Consider the following 27,034-nt stretch of genomic DNA (forward strand, 5'->3'; position numbering starts at 1 on the left):
TTGACGTTTAAGTGATTAAAGTCGTCGTTGACTAGTTGCTGATGACGTCATTAATGAAGGAATGAGCCTGAGCCTCGAGCTGAGACTCGCTCAGCGACGGCATCTGAACACACGGCTATTGCTCCTGCAGTACAGATTATTTTGATCAGTTCTTTTGTCTTTGGGTCGTTATATTTCTCTTTCTGCTCGATCTAATTACATTAATATGAATGCATTAGTGAGAGAATGATTCATTCGGTCTGGCAGTGTCTCTCTAATAGTGAAGCTGTGGGTTTTAGTTACTAAGAAATATATGCTAAAACGTATGTGTAGAATAAGGTGTTTAAAATGTGCGTTCACCCGATCAATGTCAGCATCCAGATGGTGTGATCAGACACGTCTAGTGGAGCGCTCTCGGAGGACGCCTTTAACTGATGGAAACGGAGAGTAGAAGTGAGCGGCAGAGATTTCTTATCCTTCATGATCACGACTCGTCGACGTCAAGCTCAAAGCGGCGCATTAAAGAGGTCACTGAGCTCAAGGTAAACCTTTATATATTTCACATGTTATTTTAATGAGATATATAAACTGTAAAATTGAAAACAAAAGCAATACTTTTGTCTTTTTTTTTTCTCAAGTACTGGATATCTCGGTAAAACTAAATAAATAAATTCTTGTTATTATTAATTATGCATCAATGTTTTTGAAAAAGAAACTCTATAAGAATATTGTTTCAGATAACTCATTAATGTCACTGACGCTGAAGAGTGAATGAACCGCTAAACTGAAGAGCTCTGACCAAACAAACGCATCTTACGAGATTATTCAGATATACACAACATAACAGTACTATCACAACTTACATCTGCACAAAAGCACGCGGATGAGCACGTGAACTTTACTTTACTGTGAACTTTACCGTGCACTTTACTTTACCGTGAACTTTACCGTGAACGTTACTTTACCGTGAACTTTACTGTGAACTTTACTGTGAACTTTACTTTACCGTGAACGTTACTTTACCATGAACTTTACTGTGAACTTTACCGTGCACTTTACTTTACCGTGAATGTTACCGTGCACTTTACTTTACCGTGAATGTAACCGTGCACTTTACTTTACCGTGGACTTTACTTTACCGTGAACGTAACCGTGCACTTTACTTTACCGTGAACGTTACCGTGCACTTTACTTTACCGTGGACTTTACTTTACCGTGAATGTTACCGTGCACTTTACTTTACCGTGGACTTTACTTTACCGTGCACTTTACTTTACCGTGAACGTTACCATGCACTTTACTTTACCGTGGACTTTACTTTACCGTGAACGTAACCGTGCACTTTACTTTACCGTGAACGTTACCGTGCACTTTACTTTACCGTGGACTTTACTTTACCGTGAATGTTACCGTGCACTTTACTTTACCGTGGACTTTACTTTACCGTGCACTTTACTTTACCGTGAACGTTACCATGCACTTTACTTTACCGTGCACTTTACTTTACCGTGAACGTGCACCTTACTTTACCGTGAACGTTACCGCGCACTTTACTTTACCGTGAACGTGCACTTTACTTTACCGTGCACTTTACTTTACCGTGAACTTTACCGTGCACTTTACTTTACCGTGAACGTTACCGTGCACTTTACTTTACTGTGAACGTTACCGTGCACTTTACTTTACCGTGAACTGAACTTTACCGTGAACTTTACCGTGCACTTTACTTTACTGTGAACTAAACTGTTTAATTATTTGAGTTCTAGTTTGTTTACTGTAATATGTTCCTGCATATTTAAGGATTAAAATGATTTAGTAAAAATAGTACAACAATATATGTAAACAAATATTGATGTTTAGTTTTTGTTACATTGGTGCATATGAATGAAAATGATTAAAAATAAGTTATAATATAATTGCAATTGTGTTCATTTAATTTAAAAACTGATTTTTACTGCATGTTAGTGTGAACATTCTGATGCATGAATGACTTTTTGGTCAAAATGACTGATTGAACAGAAAAACAGTTTTATGCCACTTCAAAGTAAATGTATATATATTACGATGAATGTGGAATATCTCCATAGAGGCTTACTAATATCAATATATATATTTTTAGTAGCTATATCGCCCAGCCCTAGCAGTAAGTGTGTGATGTCGGATGCTTTAATATCTGAAGCATTGCCAGCTGTCAGCAAATGAATAATAATAATAATTATTATTCCTAAAGAATATGTTTATATAATTCCATCTCTTGCATTTGGTATTGAGTTAGAATATGACAGAGTCTGAGAAGAGCATGTTGATGCATATCAAGGATGCTGATATCATTTGAAATAATATCTATAAATCTGACTCGTTCAACCATTCACTAACGCTATTTACATTTCGTACAAGTAGAAACATTTTGGCACTGTTAAATGTCATGGATTTAAGTAAGTCGTTACTTTACTACATTTTTCATACAAAAATACCTATAAGAACATATGTGTTGAACTTCATGACACTGTTCATATAAGAAACAAATGAACATTACTTTTAAGGGAAGATTGCAAACGATGCATCTCCATCCATACGCACATATTGCACAAACGATGAACAGTCCAAATGCACAAATGGTGTGTTTCTTTTGTAATTAATCTCATTAGAGAACATCTGAATATTACCCTGCTGTGTGTGAACCACATCAAATAATGCACATCTGTGAGAAAATAGATTCGCTTTTCATTTCAATTTTGAGCCACAATCATTGTTAAAACGAGAGGACGGGGCGGTGTCCGAAAGATTTTAATACGCGTACAAAAATATCTTAACAGACCTCATATTTACTGAGGGTTTGACTTTTAGGACACGCTCGAGTCACTTCTGCGCCAGTAGAGCACATCGTGTGCCATATTCCCTCTGTGATTCTGATTGATGCTGCTACTGGCGCAGAAATTCAGCATGTGATGTAAAAACGAGTGTTTGAAGAAGGCTCACACTCATCCACAGGAGTTCGTGACGTATGAAACACAGAACACGATGGGTTTCTGTCCTGCAGCCGATCAAGAGCCGCTCTACAGGAGTCTGCAGCCGCCGAACGGGTTTTTCGTTTTCTTCGTCCGCTGCTTGTTTGGTCGCAGGTTGATGACATCACGGCCGTTCAGATCGCTGGTGTTCTGGTTCGGATGAGTGCCGCCGGAAGTGTTAAAAACACCTGGGAAAAAAAAAGAAGAGCAAGAGACTATATAAAAATGCACGATCATGCTTCATCTGAAGTGTGATAAACACTGGCACTGTCGTTTAAATATGCAAAAAATAATCATAATAAAATAAAACCTATATTAATGAAAGTAGGTGTCAAGGTTTGGTTGGTTAGCTTTGACCCTAGTCATAAAATAAATAAATAAATAATTATATAATTATATATATATATATATATATATATATATATATATATATATATATATATATATATATATATATATATATATATATACACACTACTGGTCAAAAGTTTTAGATCGGTAAGATTTTTAATGTTTTTAAAAGAAGTCTCTTCTGCTCACCAAGGCTGCATTTATTTGATTAAAAATACAAACAAAAACAGTAATATTGTGAAATATTATTACAATGTAAATCAGCTGTTCTCTATGTGAATATACAGTAAAGTGTAATTTATTCCTGTGATCAAATCTGAATGTTCAGCATCATTACTCCAGTTTTCAGTGTCACATGATCCTTCAGAAATCACTCTAATATGATGATTTGATGATCAAGAAACATTTATGATTATTATTAATGTTGAAAACAGTTATTTACATTTTTTTTCATGATGCTATGATGAATAGAAAGTTCAAAAGAACAGCATTTATCTGAAATCTAAAGCTTTTGTAACATTAAACACTACCGTTCAAATGTTTGGGGTCAGTAAGAATTATAATTTTATTTTTGGGAGAAAGAAATAAAATAAATCAATACTTTTATTCATCAAGGATGAATTAAACTGATCAAAAGTTACAGTCAAGACATTTATAATGATACAAAAGATTATATTTTAAATAAATGCTGTTCTTTTGAACTTTCTATTCATCAAAGAATTTTGAAAAAAAGATTTGTATACGACTGTTTTCAACAGTGATAATAATCATAAATGTTTCTTGATCATCAAATCATCATATTAGAGTGATTTCTGAAGGATCATGTGACACTGAAGACTGGAGTAATGATGCTGAAAATTCAGGTTTGATCACAGGAATAAATTACAGTTTAAAATATATTAAAATAGAAAACAGTCATTTTAAATTGTCATAATATTTCACAATATTACTGTTTTTTTTTTTTTATTGTTTTTTATCAAATAAATGCAGCCTTGGTGAGCAGAAGAGACTTATTTTAAAAACATAAAAAATCGTACCGATCTAAAACTTTTGACCAGTAGTTTATATATATATATATATCTTCTGCTCACCAAGGATGTATTTATTTGATGAAAAATTCTGTACAAACAGTATTATTGTGAAATATTATTACAATTAAAAATAAGTGTTTTCTATGTCACTCCAGTCTTCAGTGTCACATGATCCTTCAGAAATCATTCTAATATGATGATTTGATGCTCAAGAAACATTTATGATTATAATCAATGTTGAAAACAGTTGTGCTTCTGCTTCATATCTTTCTGGAAACCTTGATACTTTGTTTTCAGGATTCTTTAATGAATAGAAAGTTAAAAAGACCAACATTTATTTGAAAAAGAAACATTTCATAAATTAATAAAATGATTAATTTCTTTAAAAAAATAAATAAAAAAAATTAGAGAATGCTAAATTTTAACAGGACCGTATGTAATGCAATGTCACACAAAAGTTCAGTCTTACCTATTTTATTGCTGGATGTGTGAACAACCTCGCTCTCCTCCGCTGACTGTTGCTTGAGTCGATGCAGATATTTGTCAGCTAGATACTTAAAAACTACAACAAATAAATTGTGTTATTTTATAATAAAGCATAATCAGTTTTGTGAGCGGAAAGGCTTCGTCACTCACCTTCATTGACGTTGAGATCTTCCTTCACTGATGTGCGATAGAATCTCAGCTTCAGCCTCTTAGCAAGACCTTCGGCCTCTTCACTGAAGCAACAACAACACACACACACACACACACACACACACACACACACACACATCACATCACATCAATCCCTGGAAAGCTAGAGAAAGCCTCTGGTGCTTTCCGGTCATTTTTATTTATTTATTTTATTTTTCTTCATCGGAATGGTACGAAACTTGGAAAAAGGTTTTGGCACTTGCTGTGTGAACACACGCACACAAAAATATCCTGGACATGATTTGAAAAGGTTAAATGGTCCTGAAAAAAATAGTCACACTTGTATAATTGTTCACAGTCTAAAATGGAAATGAATGGGAGACGAATTTCCTCTAGTGGAAGCGTTTGGTACTGCGGCCAAACACAATCTCACTGAAAGCTCATTTTTTGAGATATCAAGCTCACATTTGTAACACAACTTGTTTAGATTAATGGCTTTGATTTTCTTGCAGTTTTAGAGTAAGACGTGTTTTTGAAAATATAGATTTCATATAAAAAAAATTAAATAGTATTTTTCATAACAATAAACAAAATTCTGTAACTATTTTTTAAGTTCTGTAACTTTTTACAAAATAATTTGCCAAGTGTCGACTTTAAACAGAGATCAAACTTAAGTCTGTGCTTTAAAGCATTCACGATTTATGACAATTTAAGTTGGAAATGTAATTTTCAGGTCTATGCTCAAAACGTGAATAAATGGATTATAAATACTGCGTAAATATAATGTAAAACCATAAAATCCCCTAAAAATACAAAATATTAAATAAAAAAAACATAAAATCAAACTTAAATATAGTACATTCCTTTCATTGAAATGAACAAAAAATTCTGTCATTTTTGACCGCCACGCGAAGAGAACCAGAGCGTTAAAGGTGCACTGTGTAATATTTAGGAGGATCTGTTGAGAGAAATGCAATATCATATACATAACTATGTTTTCAGTGGTGTATAAAGACCTTACTTAATGAACCGTTATGTTTTTATTACCTTAGAAATTAGCATTTCTATCTACACACACCGCGGGTCCCCTTACATCGACATGTTTCTACGGTGGCCCTGAACGGACAAACGCGTTTCGTCACTATGTTGTTCTTCGTGCAGAGAAGCTTCAGCTAAAGTCAGCGGATAAAACACTGACACAATGATGAACAAGTAACAATAATATTCGCAATAACATATCGTTTTACTGAATAATCAAGTAAACCTAATTTCTTTATTTATCTTTGTAAAAAAAACCTCCCTTTTCACAAGATATAAAATAAGTCTCTGATGTCCCCAGAGTGTGTGTGTGAAGTTTTAGCTCAAAATACCCCACAGATATTTTTATATCGCATGTTAAAGTTGTACATTTTTGAGGGTGAGCAAAAACACACCGTTTTTGTGTCTGTCCCTTTAAATGCAAATGAGCTGCTGCTCCCGGCACAGGGGGCGGAGCTTCAACGGCTTGCACTCACACACACACGAACTGAAAATTTCAAAAACTTTTAACCTTTTATGTTCAAACCAGAGTCAGACAATGATGGAGAGACTCAAGAAGAAGAGACAACATGACGACATCACTTCCTGCCGGCCACCATAACTTCAGTTGGGTGCGATTCACAACCTCACCACTAGATGCCGCTAAAAATGACACAGTGCACCTTTCCAGAGCATCACTGACTCTTACTTCTTGATCACCGTGTCGTCCAGCAGATCGATCTTGTTCTGCACCAGGACCGTGGGAATGTCGCCCACCTCCATCTCCACCTTCTCCCTCCAGCTGCCGATGGCCTCGAACGAGTCTCTGTCGGTGGTGGAGAACACCAGCACACACGCCTGAGCTCCTGCGGGACCGATCACACGTCACTAGGGCTGCACAATATATCGAAATATCACATGTATATATCGCGATATGCATATCACAACGGCTTGCAATAACTGGGGTCATGAACAAAAGACGAAGAGAAAATCACTCTCTGCTCTCGGCTGAATAACTCTTGTAGCTTTAATAAGAATCAGTATATATGTGATTCATACAGTGAAAACTAAGCAGTGTTTTATTTCTACATTTGATTATTCAGTTTCTGTTGTTGAATAACTCTAATGTTGGATAACCTGAACCCCTGAACCCTGTGGTTTACACTGATGTTAAAATAACACTTCTTACTAAAGCCCTGCATTTCAGCCCGAGCCCGACGGGCCCCGACTTTTCTACGCCCCTAGGGCCGGGCTTCGGGCCAATTTTCACGTCATAGTTCACATGCGGGCCGGCCCTGGGCCTTTTTTGGGTTATCCTTCTTTTTATATTTTTAGACATTAATTTAAAAAATATGATAAGTTGACGTCGACGATAGAAAAACAAACATAGAAAGACATTTCATAACCTCATAACTTTCATAATCTTATAATTACACTGACATATGATTGACATGACAGTCTCACGCACACACACAGAAGGTTTCCCGTCAGCGCGACCCACGATTCACCTCATGTGCAAATAATGGAGAATATTAAGAGAAAAATCGCGAGTGATAGAAGAGAGGACTGGGTTAAAATCTTCCACTGTGGATGCTATTCTTTTTCTCCACGATGCTCTGTAAGAGATTGTTCTAACTTTTCGTTTTATTGGACTTTATTTTCGTTTAACTGTTGGAAACTAGCCAACTGGAAAAAAGAATGGCCATGTTCTGTGGTGCATTTTTGAGGTAAGATAACCTGCAAGTTTGTTTTTGATTTATTTAATTTAATTTGTTTAGATTGGCTATTGCTCATTTCGTTTGCGAGCGCTGTTGCGAGCAGCCTGAGCCTGCCTCAGTATTTCAAAAAAGATTTACTCACTGTGGTTTAATAAATAAACATTAATAAACTGTCTGAGTGATATGCTTGAAGTGTTTTATATCTATGGATTTTATTGTAGCCAAGTAAAGTATTAGCGCTGATTTGAGAGGCTAAATTGATCAAACATGTTTTACTCGCTTTTGGCTTGGCTTGCTTGGTCGTCATTTTTTTTGTTTTTGTTTAAATGCTCCAAACATTTGTCTAAATTAACTTAAAGAAATGAAAAGAAAAAAAACATAACTAACAAAACGGACACATTTTAATGGCTGCAAATAGGGCAGGATGCCGCTGTGAAAAAAAACAACAAAAACCCGGGCTCGGGTCGGACTCGGGCTGATATTTCTGATGAGCAGTCGGACACGGGTCGGGCTAGGGCCTAGATTTGAGGCCCGTACAGGGCTCTACTTCTTACACTACAGTAAAACACTGATGTTCACTTTCAGAAGCTGCAGGGATGTTTTCTACTCACAAAAAGAATGTGAAACATTTAATTTTAAAATAATATTTGAAAGATAATTTAAGTTTATTTTACACAGTTTAAGCATTATCGTATCGCATATCGCATTATTTAATGAGTTATCGCATATCACATTTTTCTTCAATATCGTGCAGCCCTACACGTCACACACACACACACACACACACACACCTCTGTAATAGGCCTTGGTGATGGCGTCAAACTCCTCCTGTCCTGCCGTGTCCCACAACATCAATCTCACGTCCTCGTCGTTCACTCTGAAACACATGCAAACAAACTCAAAATGCATATATGCACAGGTCTAACAGCTACACTCTTAAAAATAGGGTTTAAAATGGGTTTTCACAGCGATGCCATAGAAAAACTCCCAAAAGAACCTTTCAGTGAACACTTATTAGAAAACAACCATTTTGTTCTAATATAAATAGAGGTGTAACAATATATCGCAATACAAAAAATGCAATAATATGTATTGTGGATAATTCACCCAAAATAAAAATGAAAGTTTTCAGAGTTTTAGTGTCATTACAACATTAAAAACTACTATATGTTTAATATAATGTATAATAATGCAATGGGGGAATATTTGTGGGTCCTGATAATGCCAAATGTCTTAAGTTACCAGTAAAAAGTGTAAAACATTATTTTAAATATATCTAGTCGGTGAAACAGTGCAAGCATATTCGTCTAAAAAATGTATTTTCAGCTTCAGAATCATGAATATGTTTATTCTGGTGTCTCTATTGTCCTGTGCTTTGGGTTTCCAGCACCGAGTCCAAGCCTATTCATTTACACACGCAATGTAATACCAAATTTAGCATTTTAGTACATGTTTTGTTATCATATGTGACCCTGGACCACAAAACCAGTCTTTTTTAATTGAGATGTATACATCCTCTGAAAACTGAATAAATAAGCTTTCCACTGATGTATGGTTTGTTAGGATAGGCAATAGACAATATGTGGTCGAGATGCAACTATTTGAACATCTGGAATCTGAGGGTGCAAAAAAAATCTAAACATTGAAAAAATCTCCTTTAAAGTTGTGCGTGCTGCATTCACTCACAAAAATAAATGTTTTATATATTTACGGTTGGGAATTTACAAAATATCTTCATGGAACATGATCTTTACTTAATATCCTAATGATTTTTGGCATAAAAGAAAAATCGATCATTTTGACCCATACAATGTATTTTTGGGTATTGCCACAGATATACCCGTGAGACATGTGACTGGTTTTGTGATCCAGGGTCACATATGTCTTGGAGAATCGCAATAATATCATATTGTGAGTTCAATATCGTGATATGTATCGAATCGTGACATGAGGGTATCGTTACACCCCTAAATATAAAGAACCTTTGTGGAATAGATGTTAAAGATTATTCATTGTCAATAAAAGAACCTTTATTTTTAAGAGTGCAATAGACTGTTGAAAAAGCCTTTAAAACGCAACAGTTACATCAAATAATTGGGTCATAAACTGCTTAGACTAGTCATAACTTTAAGTCAGTTACATAAAAAGATAGATTGGTCTAATTTGTATCCAAGAAGTAAGACTGATTAGCCCTAATTAACTGCTTGTTGGTCAGACTAATTCTTAAAGGGTTTGTTCAAACAAAACATAAATAAATATATATATCCCATATATATCCCAACCCCGTAAGACTTTTGTTCATCTTCAGAACACAAATGAAGATATTTCTGATTAAATCTGAGAGCTGTCTCACTCCTCCATAGGCTTCTGTGGGATTGAAACTTGCCGGCCCAGAAAGTTAGTAAAGACAATGTTTAAAATAGTCCAAGTGACTACAGTGGCTCAACCTTAAGTCTATCAAGAGACGAGAATACTTTTTGTGCGCAAAAACACACAAAAATAACGACTTTATTCAACTATTCATGTTCTTCTGTGTTTCTCTGAGTGAGTTCACGTAGAGTAACAGCGCAGCGCTTCTGGGTTGAACGTCAGAACGGAGGCTCACTATTGGCCGACGCTGGTCATGTGTGTGATGCTGGCCAATAGTGAGCCAACGTTTAGACTACTTTACTAACTTTCTGGGCCGGCAAGTTTCAATAACAGAGAAGCCTATGGAGGAGTGAGACAGCTCTCAGATTTAATCAGAAATATCTTCATTTGTGTTCAGAAGATGAACGAAAGTCTTACGGGGTTGGAACAACATGAGGGAGAGTAATTACTGACAGAGTTTTTGGGTGAAATAACCCTTTAAGTTAGCGGCTATGTTTATGCAACTGGTCCCTGCTTTCGCTCTCAGATTGACTAAGCTTTGAAACCGACGAAGCCACTGACACCTCATTTGTTCCTCGTTTCGTTTTACGTGTACAGCCAGTAAACCACACAGATTTTCTCTGGCGTTCCCTGCCGATGTCACATCTCACATTATAATAGCTGGAAAGAGCCTGAGATCCAGGAACTACACGTTTCTGTCGTCACTGCGAACAAAGACAAGAGGATCTTCTTTTCCCAAGGGTTTGCCGGAGCGTCACCGCGTGTTATTTGTCATTTCCCATATTTAAATATGTAAATGGAAACAGGAAACGTGCTTGTCCAGAAGTGTTAAATCATCTCTCTCGGGTCAAGCGTGAGCCATGTTTACTGGCATTTATTTCTGTTTATGTGACCCACTTCAGGCTGTTTGAGAGGTGTTTACAGTACGTTTGAGTGAAATACTGAACATACTGTAGTATATACTATATGCAAAAAGCAGCATATGAAACACAGATGGGCAGTACAGGCAAAATATATCTCAGTATGAAAATTCAATATCACAATAACAGTATGTCAAATGGAGTTGCTTGACCATTTTTGATTTTCTTCATGTCTTTTGAGTGATTATAATGGACGCTTGTTTCCACCATGGAATTTAAAGAAATTTTTTTTTTTTTTTTTAAGTCAGAATTACAAGACATAAATTTGCAATTGTGAAATATGAAGTCTGAAGAATTACGAGATATAGTCTAAAATCAGAACTACGAGAAAACAGTCAGAATTGCGAGATATAAGCTCAACGGTAGGGCTGGGACGGTATGGATTTTTTCTTACCGCGGTTGAAAAGAAAGAAATTTCCACGGTATAGCGGTAAACCGCTTTGAATTGAAATACTGAAGCCTTTATAAAATAACACAGTGCTACTGCACAGCCATACAGTGCTGAGGCTTAGTCACACGCTATTGGCTGGTCAGTGGGAACTGCACGAACCAATGGCAGAGCGGCGTAACTGCGCGAACCAATCGGTACGAAGCCGAACTGAGGCAAGGGAATCCCCAGGGAACTTCCAGGGGGAATTGGCCTATAAAAGATGCTGGAATTTCCATGGATTCAGTTTTTTATCGTTTGCTATACATGTACATACATACATATTTCATATGTGTATTTAATATATGTATTAAATATGTATACGAAATATAATTCTGCAAAAAGTCAGAATTATGAGATATAAACTCACAGTCACACTTTAGATTATTGTCCAATTCTCACTATTAACTATGACTTTTGCCTCAGTAAACTCCTAATGACTGCTTATTAGTAGTTAATAAGGTAGTTGTTAAGTTTATGTATTAGGTGGATTAAGGGATGTAGAATATGATCATACAGAATAAGGCATTAATATGTGCTTTATGAGTACTAATAAACAGCCAATATCCTAGTAATATGCAAGCTAATAAACAACTAGTTAAAGGGATGGTTCGGTGTAAAATCAACCTAGGGTCCTTTGCACCCTTTGCACTACATCCCTATGCATTGCTTTCTGTCAGGACTTTTACGTGCTTTTCCCAAACCACTGAAGTGACGTCGACGTCCGGGTTAGCGGTAGCATGAGCCGTCAGGCAAGTGTTGTTTAAATAAACTCCTTCGTCTGTTATAGGACAACTTAGTTTGAATAAACGAGCAGACACTGATTAGCTATTTGATCGCCTAAATTTAAAAAAAAAAAATTATATTTGTGTAGCAATGTTGCTATCGATAGAGATACGCGGATGGGGTATTATTTCGTCCGCAACCGCATCACAAAACTCATCATCCACACCAACGTTTTTTGACCAGATTTCAAAGCCGCACCCGCCCGCCATCCGCTGATTGTTTTGCGGTCTATGGACGATGCAATGCTCTGCTGATGCGAGCTGCAAGAAAGCCCTTGTCTGTTCTAGAAAGGATGCAGCAAAGATATTTAATGCTAATGTATGAGGCATAGGCCTACGCTGAGTTTCATTCATTTACGACGAGATGCGCTCTAGTTCACAATGCAATGCAAGTGAACGCGGCGCACCGGCGCCTCCATGTCACGGTTATTATATTGTCATTTGCTTTTTATTTATTAAATACATGCAATTGGTTGATGAAACATTTATTAAAATTAAGATACAATTTGTACAAAACGAAATTCGCTTTAAAGAAAGGCTTTCTACAGAAAAACTTAATGAAGTGGTAAAAATCATGTCTGACGATTTACAAAACAAAACTTGCGTTGGTACTTGGCAAAGAATCAAATACAGTTGGAAACGACGTAGACCACTAATGACACAGACTGTTAACAATTGTTTTTAATTAGAGTTTAAACATTCTCAATGATAAAAGATGTTTGTAAAAAATATTTTAATAACACGGTTTTGGCGGTTATAGAGATCTAATGACGGTGTTCGACTATAACCGTCGGTCTCACGGTTATATACTAACGGTCACACCCCTAGTGAGAATTGGACCCTAAACTAAAGTGTATCCAAACTCAAACTGTGAGAAAACAGTCAGAATTGCATGAATGACAGCCAGAGGAGAGTTTGCAAAGCATGGCGATTACTGGACCGAACACAATGAGTCGCACACCGAATTCAGTTCTCTTTCACGCGTACTTGTGCTTGAATGGACACATACATGCAAAATTATGCTAAAATGGGGAGCATCCTCGTAAACAGTCTCTTATGGCTTACGTAAACAAATAATTAAGAAAGAAAATTGATGCGTATCATTATATTAGATCAGTGCATTTGCTCTTAAAGTGACAGCAGCCTAATATTCCTGCTGCTAATATTCGTCAGTGTCATTAATGTTAGTCAAACAACAAAATACAAAGAGTAACTCACTTTTGTAGTTGTAACAAAGATTAATTATATTTAAATTATACAGTGAAGACTATGCAGTGTTATTTTACAGTTGATTACTCAATTTATGTACCCGAATACAGTTTATTTAATTTGTATATTTGTTCTATTGTATTTACAAATGCTTGTAATTTGATTTGTTTATTATTTTGTACACAGATTCTCTCCCCTACAAAATCACTGAATGATTCATTCTTTCCAAATAGAGCTTTTCAAGTACATTTTTTTTTTCATAGCGCAATAAAGATTGCAGAAAAACTAAACAGTTTTTACCAACATGGTGCAGCCCAATCCTGACTTCACAGAAGATATTTTGTACATTTTTCGATATTTAGACCACTTATATTACTGACTCCTCAGGATGTGAAGAGAGTTTCAACCAGTATAACCAAAAGTGTTTATAAACAAAATATGTGCTACTCTGCCCTGGATTTAAGCGAGAAAGTGTGAAAAAAAGTGCAGTTTTACAATGTGCTGTAAAACTTGTTTTCAGATTGCACTGGTTGCAGAGTTACGGCTAGAAGAATTCAGGGGGAAAGCCTATTTTATTATGTGCTTAAACTACAATGGTCCACTTGAGATGGATTAACTCAAACTGATTTATATAACAATGCCTACAAATGGATAATCTGGAAAATTAGAAACAATGAAAAAATACTTATTCAGAATGTGATGGCTGCAAACAAATTATTAGATTATTCATAACGAAGGAATGATGAGTCTTACATCAGTGCAAAATCAGCTTCATAGTGTGTGAGTATGGGGTTAAAAACAAAACTCAAGATGTCACAATAACAACAGCCCAGCCATATAACACCGCCTGACACTTACAGGTTTCTCCTCACCTTCACTTGCTGAGTTTTTAAATTCCAGCGGATGAAATGCACACGACTGCCTCCCTCACTGTATATCAGCGGCGGCTGCTGGTCTTTCAAAGAGGGGAAGCTCATTTTCGGCCTACATCATAAAAATTGTCCATTTATTTATAAGTAAATTCTACGTTCCTTTTCAAGAAAATGCTCTGTGACCCTGTCGTACAACTAGGCGTCTTTTCCAGTGGCTTGACCAGTGTCCTCTCAATGGCCAGCAGAGCTAGGTATAATTGTATAAATGTAATAATATAATAAAGGTATAAATAATAATATAATAAAGTATAATAACTAGGGCTGTCAAAAGATTAATTGCGATTAATCGCATCCAAAATAAAAGTTTGTGTTTACATAATACATGTGTGTGTACTGTGTATAATTATTTTGTATATATAAATACACACACATGCATGTATATATTTAAGAAATATTTGCATACATATACTGTATATATATTTATATAGTTTATATTATATATAAATATAAAAAAAATTTATATATAAATAACACATTTTTCTTAAATATATTCATGCATGTGTGTGTATTTATATATACAAATTTAATTATACACAGTACACACACATATAATATTAAAAACAAACTTTTATTTTGGATGCGATTAATCGTGATTAATCTTTTGACAGCCCTAATAATAATACTACTAATAATAATATTTTTTAAATTATTTTAATTTTTTAATTATTACTACTAATAATATAAGTAATAATATAATAAAGGTATAAATGTATAATTGTGTGAACTGTATTATGAAAATTGGCTTGCAATTTCGACAAGCAAATACCAATTAATCAAAAGGAGACGCGGCCTTTCGAGGCCAGCCCACTCCTCATTCACCCCCCACGGGCGGGACGTAATCGCAGCATTTATCCAATGACCGTCTAGTTTTGAAGCACTGAAAAAAACTGTTCGAAGAAGCCCCACTGAAGTCAATAGACGCTGGGCTTCAACAGGGAAATGCACTGTGACGCTACGGGAATGTATGAGAAGGAAATCGAGTCAGCCGACCTGATTCTGAACGAACTCGTCTTTGAGATGAACGTTTTCTAACGCATTTTTAGTCAATAAAATGTTAACACAATAGTATATATTTGACCATTAATTTTTTTACATTATCGGGGAAGCCGAGCTTCCCTTGCAGTCTTAAGGCGAGACACGGCAGGCAAAAACATTGATTTTCATGCAGTGGTCAGTTTTGAGATTTTGGGCTAGTTTACTCCTTCAATATGTGTTCTTTCAAGCTGCTATAAAGAAAATGATGAAAATATACATTAAGATGTTTATTTTATTACATTTTGTTTACTTGCGGCAGTAAGTTTCTCCCGAATTTACCAAGAAGTTAGTATTCCTGAGATCCATCTGTTCACTGAAGTCTGTCATGACCGGGATCGTTGTAAAGCTCTGAGTCTCCTGCACAACGCTATGTAACCCAAATATGGGCATTTCCTTTCTATCAGTAACCAATCGTGAATGTCCAAAGGGGGATTTAAAGCTAAGGACGAAATCTCATTTAGAGATCTTTAAATCTTTAAATGCCGTTTTCTCAAAATGAGTTTTTTGTCATTCTCCAGTACAAACATCTCAGCCTATGTAGCACCTGTGTACACCAAACTCTCCAGTTATACACTTAGCAGTATTCTGAAGATATTTTCAGAGGGATTTGTTAATTAATCATTCCTGGCCTGATTTATGTGACAGTTTTATCAAAAAAAAATATGGCGAAAATCGATTTTTTTTAAGGCTATGGACAGTATATTTTGATTTCCTAGGTAATGAAAGCATATATCCTGAAATCCCTCTGAATTTTTTCTTCATCTTGTGTGTAAACAAAATGAAAAAAATAATTTTGCACCTGGCTTTATCATTTGTTCAGATCTATCTACCGAAAATATATGCAAAATCGTGCATATTTAATGAGATAATGCCTAATTTGCATAATTAAACACAAATTTCTAAAACTTGCAATACATTTTTTTTATATACTTGTGTAAGTAATCAACTGAGGAAGTTTCATGGTGATATCTATTATTTTAAAATTTTACCCTATTCACCTGTAGTGCCTCACCTTAAAGGAGAACTCCGGTCAATTTGAACATTGAGCTCATTTTTTTGTACATTTGGAGTGCTGTCAATACAGAGAACAACGACAAAAATCGGTGTTGCCTACACCGAGTTATTCTATTTTTAAAATTTGCACCCTGTTGACTTCAATGGGGCAAGTACTAAACCTGCTTTTAGCCTCTTAACATCCTTGATGTGTCATTACAAGTGCACAGAAAATGTGAGTGATTCCTTCTGAGTGAACACGAGTGGATCTGACTGCAGTAGATGTAAAAGATATGTATAAAAATGATGTTATTTAAGCCAGCGCAAATACCTGTTTACATCCTGTTTTTCGGTTGAAGTCCAAAGTAGTCGATTGCCGAGTTCACGCGCGTGATCATAGGTATCAAACCTATGCGTGTGAACTCTGCAATCGACTACTTTGGACTTCAACCGAAAAACAGGATGTAAACACAGGTATTTGCGCTGGCTTAAATAACATCATTTTTATACATTTCTTTCACATCTACTGCAGTCAGATTCACTCGTGTTCACTCAGAAGGAATCACTCACATTTTCTGTGCACTTGTAATGACACATCAAGGATGTTAAGAGGCTAAAAGCAGGTTTAGTACTTGCCCCATTGAAGTCAACAGGGTGCAAATTTTAAAAATAGAATAACTCGGTGTAGGCAACACCGATTTTTGTCGTTGTTCTCTGTATTGACAGCACTCCAAATGTACAAAAAAATGAGCTCAATGTTCAAATTGACCGGAGTTCTCCTTTAAGGAAATCCCCACTATAGGCTGAGAGAGCTTCGGGAGGGGCGGATGTGCACGCGTCATTCAGAACACAAGACAAAATAAGAGTGTTCTTGCAAAACAGGACATGGCAAACTAATCGTTTTAACTTGATTGTACTATTTTGGTGATCGTTGGGAGCCAACATCGAAATCAAAATCGAAATTCAATTAATTGCACAGCCCTAGTTCAAACACAGAACCCAAAGGCTGTGCGTGAGAACTCATAAAAGCATTTCAAAGCAACCCGACTGAAGCGTAAAACTAAAGCATGCTTACATTATCTGTCTCTCCAGAAAGTCGACCCCGATGGTCTTCTTGTAGTCCTTGGTGAAGATGCCCTTGCAGTATCGCTGAATCATGCTGGACTTGCCGACCGCTCCGTTGCCCACCACCACCACCTTGATGGCCACTTCCATGTCCTCCTCCAGCATGGCTGGGTCTGTGTGGGGTTCGCTTCACTTTAGAGCTTCTGCTGTGGGATCTGCTCAACTCTAGCCTGTGTCAGGAGAGCAACTGACAGATCAGTCACAATCACACACATTAAGACTGCGTTCACACTTGGCATTAACAAGATTAGCTAGCATGAACTAGGCCCTGTCCCAAATGGCACACTTAATGAGGACTTTCGGTCTCGTGGACTTAAATTGCGCGTGCTCGCTGAGTCTACGAGTCCGTAGGCCGTCCCATTCAGCATTGTAACGCTCTGAAGTGTGCTCAGCAGCGCCCCCTTTGTACCCTTGAAGCGGTCTTCCCCGAAGCCCACATAGGTGCAGGCTCCACACACTTTAACTACCCAGGAATCCTTGCGAAAGGCCAGTCAGACAACGGATGGAGGAGATTTCACTCACGGACAATTGTTGACATGGCTGAGAAGAAAATATTACGGTTTTTATGACCTAAATGCACATTTTACCAGTTGTTACCTACAGTTTATACAAACATTATGGTCATCGAGCAGTGGTTGATGTCTCAAACATAATAATAGCGCGTTTAATAATACGATCGCATTATGATTCATTAGAATAGAATAGAGTCATATGTAAACATAGTATGAATATTGAAACCTGTAAATTCATCTGAAACTCATGCACATTTTCATTATGTGTTAAAATTGTAATCTTAGTTCAAATGGAACATTATGTATTATTATGTACAACTGTATACATCATTTACATAAGTCTAACTAGTCTAACAATGAACTGCACTTCTACAGCATTAACTAATCTTTGCTCACGTTAATTTCAACATTTACTAATACTTTATAAATAATTTTTTATTAAAATATTGTTAACATTAGTTAATGCACTGTGAACTAACATGAACAAACAATGAACAGCTGTATTTTTATTAACTAACATTAACAAATACAGTAACAAATGTATTGCTCAGTGTTATCTAATACATTAACTAATGTTAACTAATGAACCTTATTGTAAAGTGTTACCAGTATATTTCTGTTTTAAGGGCATAAGAATTTGTGGGAACATGTACTTAATTGTCACGAGAATAATTTCTAAAAAAATAGGATTCATTTCATAAGAGGAATTTTATTTCTTTCTTTTGGTTTTGGGGTGAAATATGACTAGACATGATTTTGACAGGTTTCATAAGATTTAACAACTATAATCAATGAAAACTGGCTGTTTTCCAGGCCTTGAATCTACAGAAAGATAGAAATTATTGTTGTCACGATACTGGAATTTCTCTTTTTTGATACGATACCTAGAAGAATATAGATATTCTATATACCATTTTTGATACCAAATAGATATTTTTAATATTATCTCATCATTTTTTGCCCATCCATTGAAAGTGTAATCAATATATTCAAGCTATAAAAAGTAACACACAGTAATCCATATAAATCGAGCTGTTTAATCCAAGTCTTCTGAAGAGACGAGATCACTTTCACATTTGAAATCACCAATGAAATCTGACAACGGTCTCGTCAATTTTGTTTCTAATATCTCAAATCGTGACCAAATTTTTTTTTTTCAGGCAAAATTAATAAATTATGAAAAAATGTCTCTAAGCAGCTCTACAGAAGACAAGAGCATCATCATTCAGCTCAAATAGTTTCAGTGCTGATTCAGTTTAATAACTGAGATGATGTTGCAAAGTTCGTTAGGTTGGAAATGAATTCGATTCAGCTATAAAGACAAAATTGAAATTAAATTCCCTCATTTAATTAAATTACATTAAATGAGGGAATTTAACTGAGACAAGATGATTAATATAAGACAAAATTTAAATTAAATTAAATGAGGGAATTTAACTGAGACAATTAAGACTGAGATTAGTAATATTTAACTTGTTTAGTTAATGGTCAGCCAGACCAGTTTTATAGTGTCTGGAAACCCTATATCAATAATCTAGGGGCTGAATTGTCAACTATTCTGCAGAAAGGTTTCAAATGCCTTGAGTGAGTACATAATGTTTTTGAAATTGTAATGTACCTTTATTTTTATTTTATTTTTTTACTCTTTAGGTGGCCTAGGTTAAATGTGCTTGGTACCATTTATGCTGTGTTTTTTTTTATTTATTTTTTTTATTATTATTATTAATTTTTTTTTATCATGGTTGGAATCCGTGTTGTGTTTTGTTAAATTTGAAAGTTCAATAAATATATATATATATATGTATATATATATATATATATATATATATATATATATATGTATATATATATATATATATATATATATATATATATATATGTATATATATATATATATATATATATATTAAAAAAAAATATATATATATATACACACACCTAAAGGATTATTAGGAACACCTGTTCAATTTCTCATTAATGCAATTATCTAATCAACCAATCACATGGCAGTTGCTTCAATGCATTTAGGGGTGTGGTCCTGGTCAAGACAATCTCCTGAACTCCAAACTGAATGTCAGAATGGGAAAGAAAGGTGATTTAAGCAATTTTGAGCGTGGCATGGTTGTTGGTGCCAGACGGGCCGGTCTGAGTATTTCACTGAGTATTTCACTGAGTATTTCACTGAGTATTTCACAATCTGCTCAGTTACTGGGATTTTCACGCACAACCATTTCTAGGGTTTACAAAGAATGGTGTCAAAAGGGAAAAACATCCAGTATGCGGCAGTCCTGTGGGCGAAAATGCCTTGTTGATGCTAGAGGTCAGAGGAGAATGGGCCGACTGATTCAAGCTGATAGAAGAGCAACTTTGACTGAAATAACCACTCGTTACAACCGAGGTATGCAGCAAAGCATTTGTGAAGCCAAAACACGCACAACCTTGAGGCGGATGGGCTACAACAGCAGAAGACCCAACCGGGTACCACTCATCTCCACTACAAATAGGAAAAAGAGGCTACAATTTGCACGAGCTCACCAAAATTGGACAGTTGAAGACTGGAAAAATGTTGCCTGGTCTGATGAGTCTCGATTTCTGTTGAGACATTCAGATGGTAGAGTCAGAATTTGGCGTAAACAGAAGGAGAACATGGATCCATCATGCCTTGTTACCACTGTGCAGGCTGGTGGTGGTGGTGTAATGGTGTGGGGGATGTTTTCTTGGCACACTTTAGGCCCCTTAGTGCCAATTGGGCATCGTTTAAATGCCACGGCCTACCTGAGCATTGTTTCTGACCATGTCCATCCCTTTATGACCACCATGTACCCATCCTCTGATGGCTACTTCCAGCAGGATAATGCACCATGTCACAAAGCTCCAATCATTTCAAAATGGTTTCTTGAACATGACAATGAGTTCACTGTACTAAAATGGCCCCCACAGTCACCAGATCTCAACCCAATAGAGCATCTTTGGGATGTGGTGGAACGGGAGCTTCGTGCCCTGGATGTGCATCCCACAAATCTCCATCAACTGCAAGATGCTATCCTATCAATATGGGCCAACATTTCTAAAGAATGCTTTCAGCACCTTGTTGAATCAATGCCACGTAGAATTAAGGCAGCTCTGAAGGCGAAAGGGGGTCAAACACAGTATTAGTATGGTGTTCCTAATAATCCTTTAGGTGAGTGTGTATATATATATATATATATATATATATATATATATATATATATATATATATATATATATATATATATAAAAGACTGAGATTAGCAGGGCAGTTTAAACAGTGACCGGATCCATTTAACTAAGCGGCATTTAAGTAGTTTATCCCGAAGCTCGTCTACTCTTCTCCGACACACTCAAAAGTATGTAGGCCTACTTTTCTTCACAAAAACAGTACTTAAGGTCATAGTATAAGTACACACTGAAAAAAACAATAAGTAAAGTTTATCTAATTTTTCTTTGACAAGTTTTTGCACGCATATTAAGTAAATTTCACATATGAAATTAATTAAACTCTACTTAAAGGGTTAGTTCGCCCATTTAAGACATGAAGTTGTATGCAATCCTTACCAGCACTATAGTGCATACACACTGACCCACTCTGTGGTCACCTCCCTGGTCAGAGTTCTGGCCGCTCGAAGTTTTTCAAGAAAGTATTCCCGGTTAGTTTCCGGGGCCTCAAAACTGTGCGTTTTTACGTGAAAAAATTATATGCGTTTCAAAGCTTGATTAATTTACATCACAAAAAACACTCCGGGCAAAATTCATACCTCAGTTTTAATCGGCACTATTTTCTTTCCATTTCTATCAATCCGCGCTGCTGTCAACGTCAACAGTGCGCACGTTCCGATGTGCCGGGATCACCGTTCAGATTCCATCGTTATCCCTATATACTGTTTTAATATTAGACCTCTTTTCACGTGGTTTCCACTGGAGTCTAAACATCAGATTGTTTACCGTACAGTTTAGACATGGGATTATAAAGTTAGTAAATAGAGCTTACCTGTGATACTGGTACAGCAAAACTCTTTAAAATCTTTTTTTTTATTTTTCCTCCTTGGTTGGGGATGTAATCGTCTTCGCTGAAGTGAGCACTGCACACACGAAAATCCTTTATTCTGGATATTTTAGCTCCCGCAGAGTAGCCGATGGCAACCAGCCAAAGCTGTCTCATAGCTATCCGAAACAGGAAAACGATGGAATCTGAACGGTGATCCCGGCACTTTCTTGTGGTCACAACCTGGGAATTTACAAGTTCGCACCATTGTTAATTTTGTACTTTTTACGTCGTTGTCATTCGATTGTGTAAACACTATGGAACAGCTGATCGGAACGTGCGCACTGTTGACGTTGACAGCAGCGCGGATTGATAGAAATGGAAAGAAAATAGTGCCGATTAAAACTGAGGTATGAATTTTGCCCGGAGTGTTTTTTGTGATGTAAATTAATCAAGCTTTGAAACGCATATAATTTTTTCACGTAAAAACGCACAGTTTTGAGGCCCCGGAAACTAACCGGGAATACTTTCTTGAAAAACTTCGAGCGGCCAGAACTCTGACCAGGGAGGTGACCACAGAGTGGGTCAGTGTGTATGCACTATAGTGCTGGTAAGGATTGCATACAACTTCATGTCTTAAATGGGCGAACTAACCCTTTAACTAAGTTAAGTGAAAGTAACAAAGAAAATAAGTCATTTTAACTTGGCGAGTAAAAGGTTGAGTAATATCTATTTAGTTGAAGTTTCCTTTGCAATGCATTTAACTCGAACAATATAACATTGATTTAAACCACACTTTTAAAGTATATGCTTTACTAAGTTGTTAATACTTTAGATATTCTACATAAGGAGCCACACATCATGTGAACGCAGAGACCTCAATACTGGGTAGACAATACACAATGACGGTAACATTTGATGGATCGTTCTTGTGTTTGAAAGTCATTTTGAGTAGAAAATGAACTCCAAATGTCACAAAATGGCAAGTTACTAATCCTGACAACAAAAGCAATGATAAAACTGTGTAAACACAGCTGGAAAACAGTGAAAAATCAACCTTATTAATTATTCAAGGCCCAGTGCATGATGGGAACACCAGTATCAGAAAAGTTGAGTATTTTACTTAATATTATTAGGTTGATATTTACTTTTTCCTTTCTACATGCTTGAATTGAGTACCAATATAGAATTTACTTTAATTTTCGCCTAAACTAACTTTTTCATGTAAATTACACTGTTTTTTTCTCTAGTATTTACTTCACCACAAAATCATTTTCATCAGTGTTGGAGACGTGGGACACACACAATAGTTGTGTCTCGTACAGCAGGAGTCTCGAGTCTTGAATGCTGTAAAGATAGCAGCGACACTAGCGCTTACATATTACGTTACGCTAGCAAGGCCTCCCGCGTTTCTCCTGAGTAACTAAATACACCAGCTAACCTGACACAACAATAACCATATCCATGAGTCTCACGCCAGACCTCGTCTCCACGGGACATTCTCCCATCAAACACACTCGCAAAACCTAAAAATCTGTATATTAATGTTCTTTTTGTTATGTACTGTTTTACATTTAGTTGGATTTCTAATACTTTACAATACAATACATTGGTAACACTTTTCAATAAGGTTCGTTAGTTAACATGAACTAATAATGAACTGCACATATGCAGCATTTATTAATGTTAATTTCAACATTTACTAATACTTTATTAAAATCCTGGTAATGCACTGTGAACTAACATGAACAATGAACAGCTGGATTTTTATTAACTAACGTTAAAGATTAATAAATACTGTAACAAATGTATTGCGCATTGTTAGTTCATGTTAGTTAATATATTAAGATATTGTAAAGTGTTACCAATATACATTTACAGATCCTAAACAACTATTTTATAAATGTGTTTTAAATGCATTTTGACAGACAAGATTAGATTTCTTCCTTTCGTTTGGTTCGGCTTTTAGAGATGAAAAGAGACTTTAGAGACAAGACATGAATCAGTGTTGTTCCTACAGGTGTTTCTGAAGGAAGTAACCAGGGAAGTGTGTGTGTGTGTGTGTGTGTTGCTCTCACTCATTCGGCGTGGATGTATATGGCAGGTGGAAAAACACACTGAACCCTAAAATATAAATGTATGACACTCTATGAGCACCTACACTTCAAGAGATCCATATGCCTGTTTAAAGCAGCTGTTAGTGGTCCCATTACACACATCGAACACGTCTTACACAGGATTACATGTGTTGCAGTTAGAGATCTATACAGCACTTTGCTTATTACGCAAACAAAAAGTGGCAAAAACATTGGCGGAAACGGCTCATATGTAACCATTTGTGTCCATCACCATGTTTTTACCATATTCATTTAACATGGTATAAGATACTACTACTCCAAATCACAAGAATTGCAAGGATCCCCCATATTTTTAGTAGTGCAAAACAAATCCTTGTGAGATATTAATGAGTAATATTAATTAACAACAAACTAACTGTGCATAGGGTTAGGTTTAGCTGCTTGTGATTATGCATAGTGTACTGTTATTACTATAGTAAGTACATGTAACAAGGACACAGCGAGATAAAGTGTTACCAACAGTACTGTGGCGGAACGTTCTCAGAACTTTAGCTAAAAGCTACATTATTTAAGTAACGTTTTTTTTAAGTTACATTCTTTAGGTAACGTTAATAGAACGTTTGTTCAATGTTATTTGGTCTTTAAGGATGTTCTCAAAACGTTAGCATGATAATTTATACGTCGTTCGCAAAAATGTTTCAGTTGATCAAATGTTTTTTTCCTAATGTTTCAGCACGTTCAAAGAACCTTTAGGAGTAGCTTAACGTTCCCATAATGTTTGCAGAAAGAACAAACGGAATGTTCCTTTAACGTTCGCACAACAAAAAACTCAGAACGTTTCGAACGCTCAGAGAACTTTCAGGAAAAAACGTTTGAATAACTTAATGGGAACGTTAGGACATGTTGGCTGGGATGGTGCAGTGATGTGTCTGATGGCATGATACTTTGTTATGTAGACGCACTGAACGATTATTAATAAGTATTTGGATGGTACTTAAAATAATTTCATGGTGCATTGTGTCAGTGAGGAAGAGAACGCGGTGTCTTACCTGCATTCGTGTTACCGGGTTACATTACATTATTTCGTCTCTGAAGATCCGACACGAGGATAATAATAAACGCGAGCTGTCCAGGAAGATCCACGCACACACACACAGCTCTAGTGATTTATGAACACACACACATCTGCTCTATGTAAATATAACACAGCTGCATGAAGAGAGCTTTTTAATCCGCACAGTTTATCAAAGGAGTGGCCTCCTCCTTCTCCTCCTTTACTGCTCTCTCTCTGTGTGTGTCTCTCTCTCTGTGTCTCTCTCTCTCTTTCTCTCTCTCTAGTCTGGATGATCCGATATCAAACGAGCTCTGAGGAAGCAAATGTCAACAGATATAGCGGAGCGTCTTGACGTGTTTTGCGGTCATTCACGACTCTGTGTTGTGTGTGTGTGTGTGTGTGTGTCTCATCTGTTGACCGCAGCAACAGTCACGCGTGAAGCGGGAGACCACTCTGCGAGATCGCTCGGTCGCCCACCAAAAACACCCTTTTCAAAATAAAAGCCATTTCATTTATTTAATGTATTTAGTCACCAAAATGGACAATTCTTGAATTATTATTAATTATATTTATTTTTATTTTCATTTATTTTTATTAAATTATTTATACGTGCACATTTTTTTTAATTTGTCCTTGTAATCCCTACTCAAAATAACCTCTCCTCTTGTTGCTGCAAGTTCTCTTCTCTTCTCTGATGACATGTTTACTGGTGCAAGGGCGGGACACTTTCGACCAATAGTAAACCACAACATCCAATCAATTCTCCATGTACAAAATCACGTCCCGTCCTACATTTTTTCTTGTTCGAGAAGCCGTTTCTCCCGGATATACAGCGGGGAAATAAGTATTGAACACGTCACCATTTTTCTCAGTAAATATATTTCCAAAGGTGCTATTGACATGAAATTTTCACCAGATGTTGATAACAACCCAAGGAATCAGTACATACAAAAAAACCAAAACAAATATTAAGTTATGTGTAATAATGTGAAATAACACAGGGAAAAAGTATTGAACACATGAAGAAAGGGAGGTGCAAAAAGGCATGGGAAGCCAAGACAACAGCTTAAAACTAACCTTCAAAAAGACCTGCAGATACTGTGTTCTCAAAGAAAACAGTAAGTAATGCGCTCCACCTCCATGGCCTGTATGCACGCTCACCACGCAAGACTCCATTACTGAAGAAAAAAGCATGTTGAAGCTCGTTTAAAGTTTGCTGCACAACATTTGGAAAAGCCAGGGAAATACTGGGAGAATATAGTGTGGTCACATGAGAGCAAAATTGAACTGTTTGGATGCCATAATACACCATGTTTGGAGGAGAAATGGCACTGCACATTACCCTAAAAACGCCATACATCTTGGTGTTGGCTCTTGGACAACTCTTCTGATTATTCTTTTCACTCCTCTATCAGAAATCTTGCGAGTCGCACCTGGTCGAGGCAAATTTATGGTGAAATTATTGTCTTTCCACTTCCGTATTATGGCCCCAACAGTGCTCACTGGAACATTCAGAAGCTTAGAATGGCGCCTATAACCAATGCCATCATTATGTGTTGGAACAATTAGGTTGCGAAGGTCCTGAGACAGCTCTTTGCTTTTACCCATCATGAGATGTGTCTTGTGTGACACCTTGGCAATGAGACCTTTTTGTAGGCCATCCATTGGTACTGAACCAGCTGTTATTAATTTGCACGGACAGGGGGCTGGATTGCTTTTTAATTACTAATAGTTTTAAGCTGTTGTCTTGGCTTTCCATGCCTTTTTGCGCCTCCCTTTCATCATGTGTTCAATACTTTTTCCCTGTGTCATTTCACATTATTACACATAACTTAATTTCTGAGCTTATTT

The 27,034-nt window shown here is 36.3% G+C and overlaps 1 protein-coding gene across 1 annotated transcript; it reads right to left on the reverse strand.

The window, feature by feature from the left end:
• Positions 1 to 611: 611 nt before the first annotated feature.
• rab23 (RAB23, member RAS oncogene family) lies at positions 612 to 25,661 on the reverse strand. The gene is made up of 7 exons (XM_079855113.1): positions 25,179 to 25,661; positions 17,487 to 17,706; positions 8,532 to 8,617; positions 6,732 to 6,888; positions 5,006 to 5,088; positions 4,839 to 4,931; positions 612 to 3,175 (listed from the first exon to the last, which is right to left on the reverse strand). The coding sequence occupies exons 2-7, from the start codon at positions 17,639 to 17,641 to the stop codon at positions 3,036 to 3,038; spliced, it is 714 nt and encodes a 237-aa protein (XP_079711239.1). The 5' UTR covers positions 17,642 to 17,706; positions 25,179 to 25,661; the 3' UTR covers positions 612 to 3,035.
• Positions 25,662 to 27,034: the final 1,373 nt, after the last annotated feature.

Source organism: Squalius cephalus (genome assembly GCF_949319135.1).
Source record: "Squalius cephalus genome assembly, chromosome: 21".
NCBI classification, from domain to species: Eukaryota; Metazoa; Chordata; class Actinopteri; order Cypriniformes; family Leuciscidae; genus Squalius; species Squalius cephalus.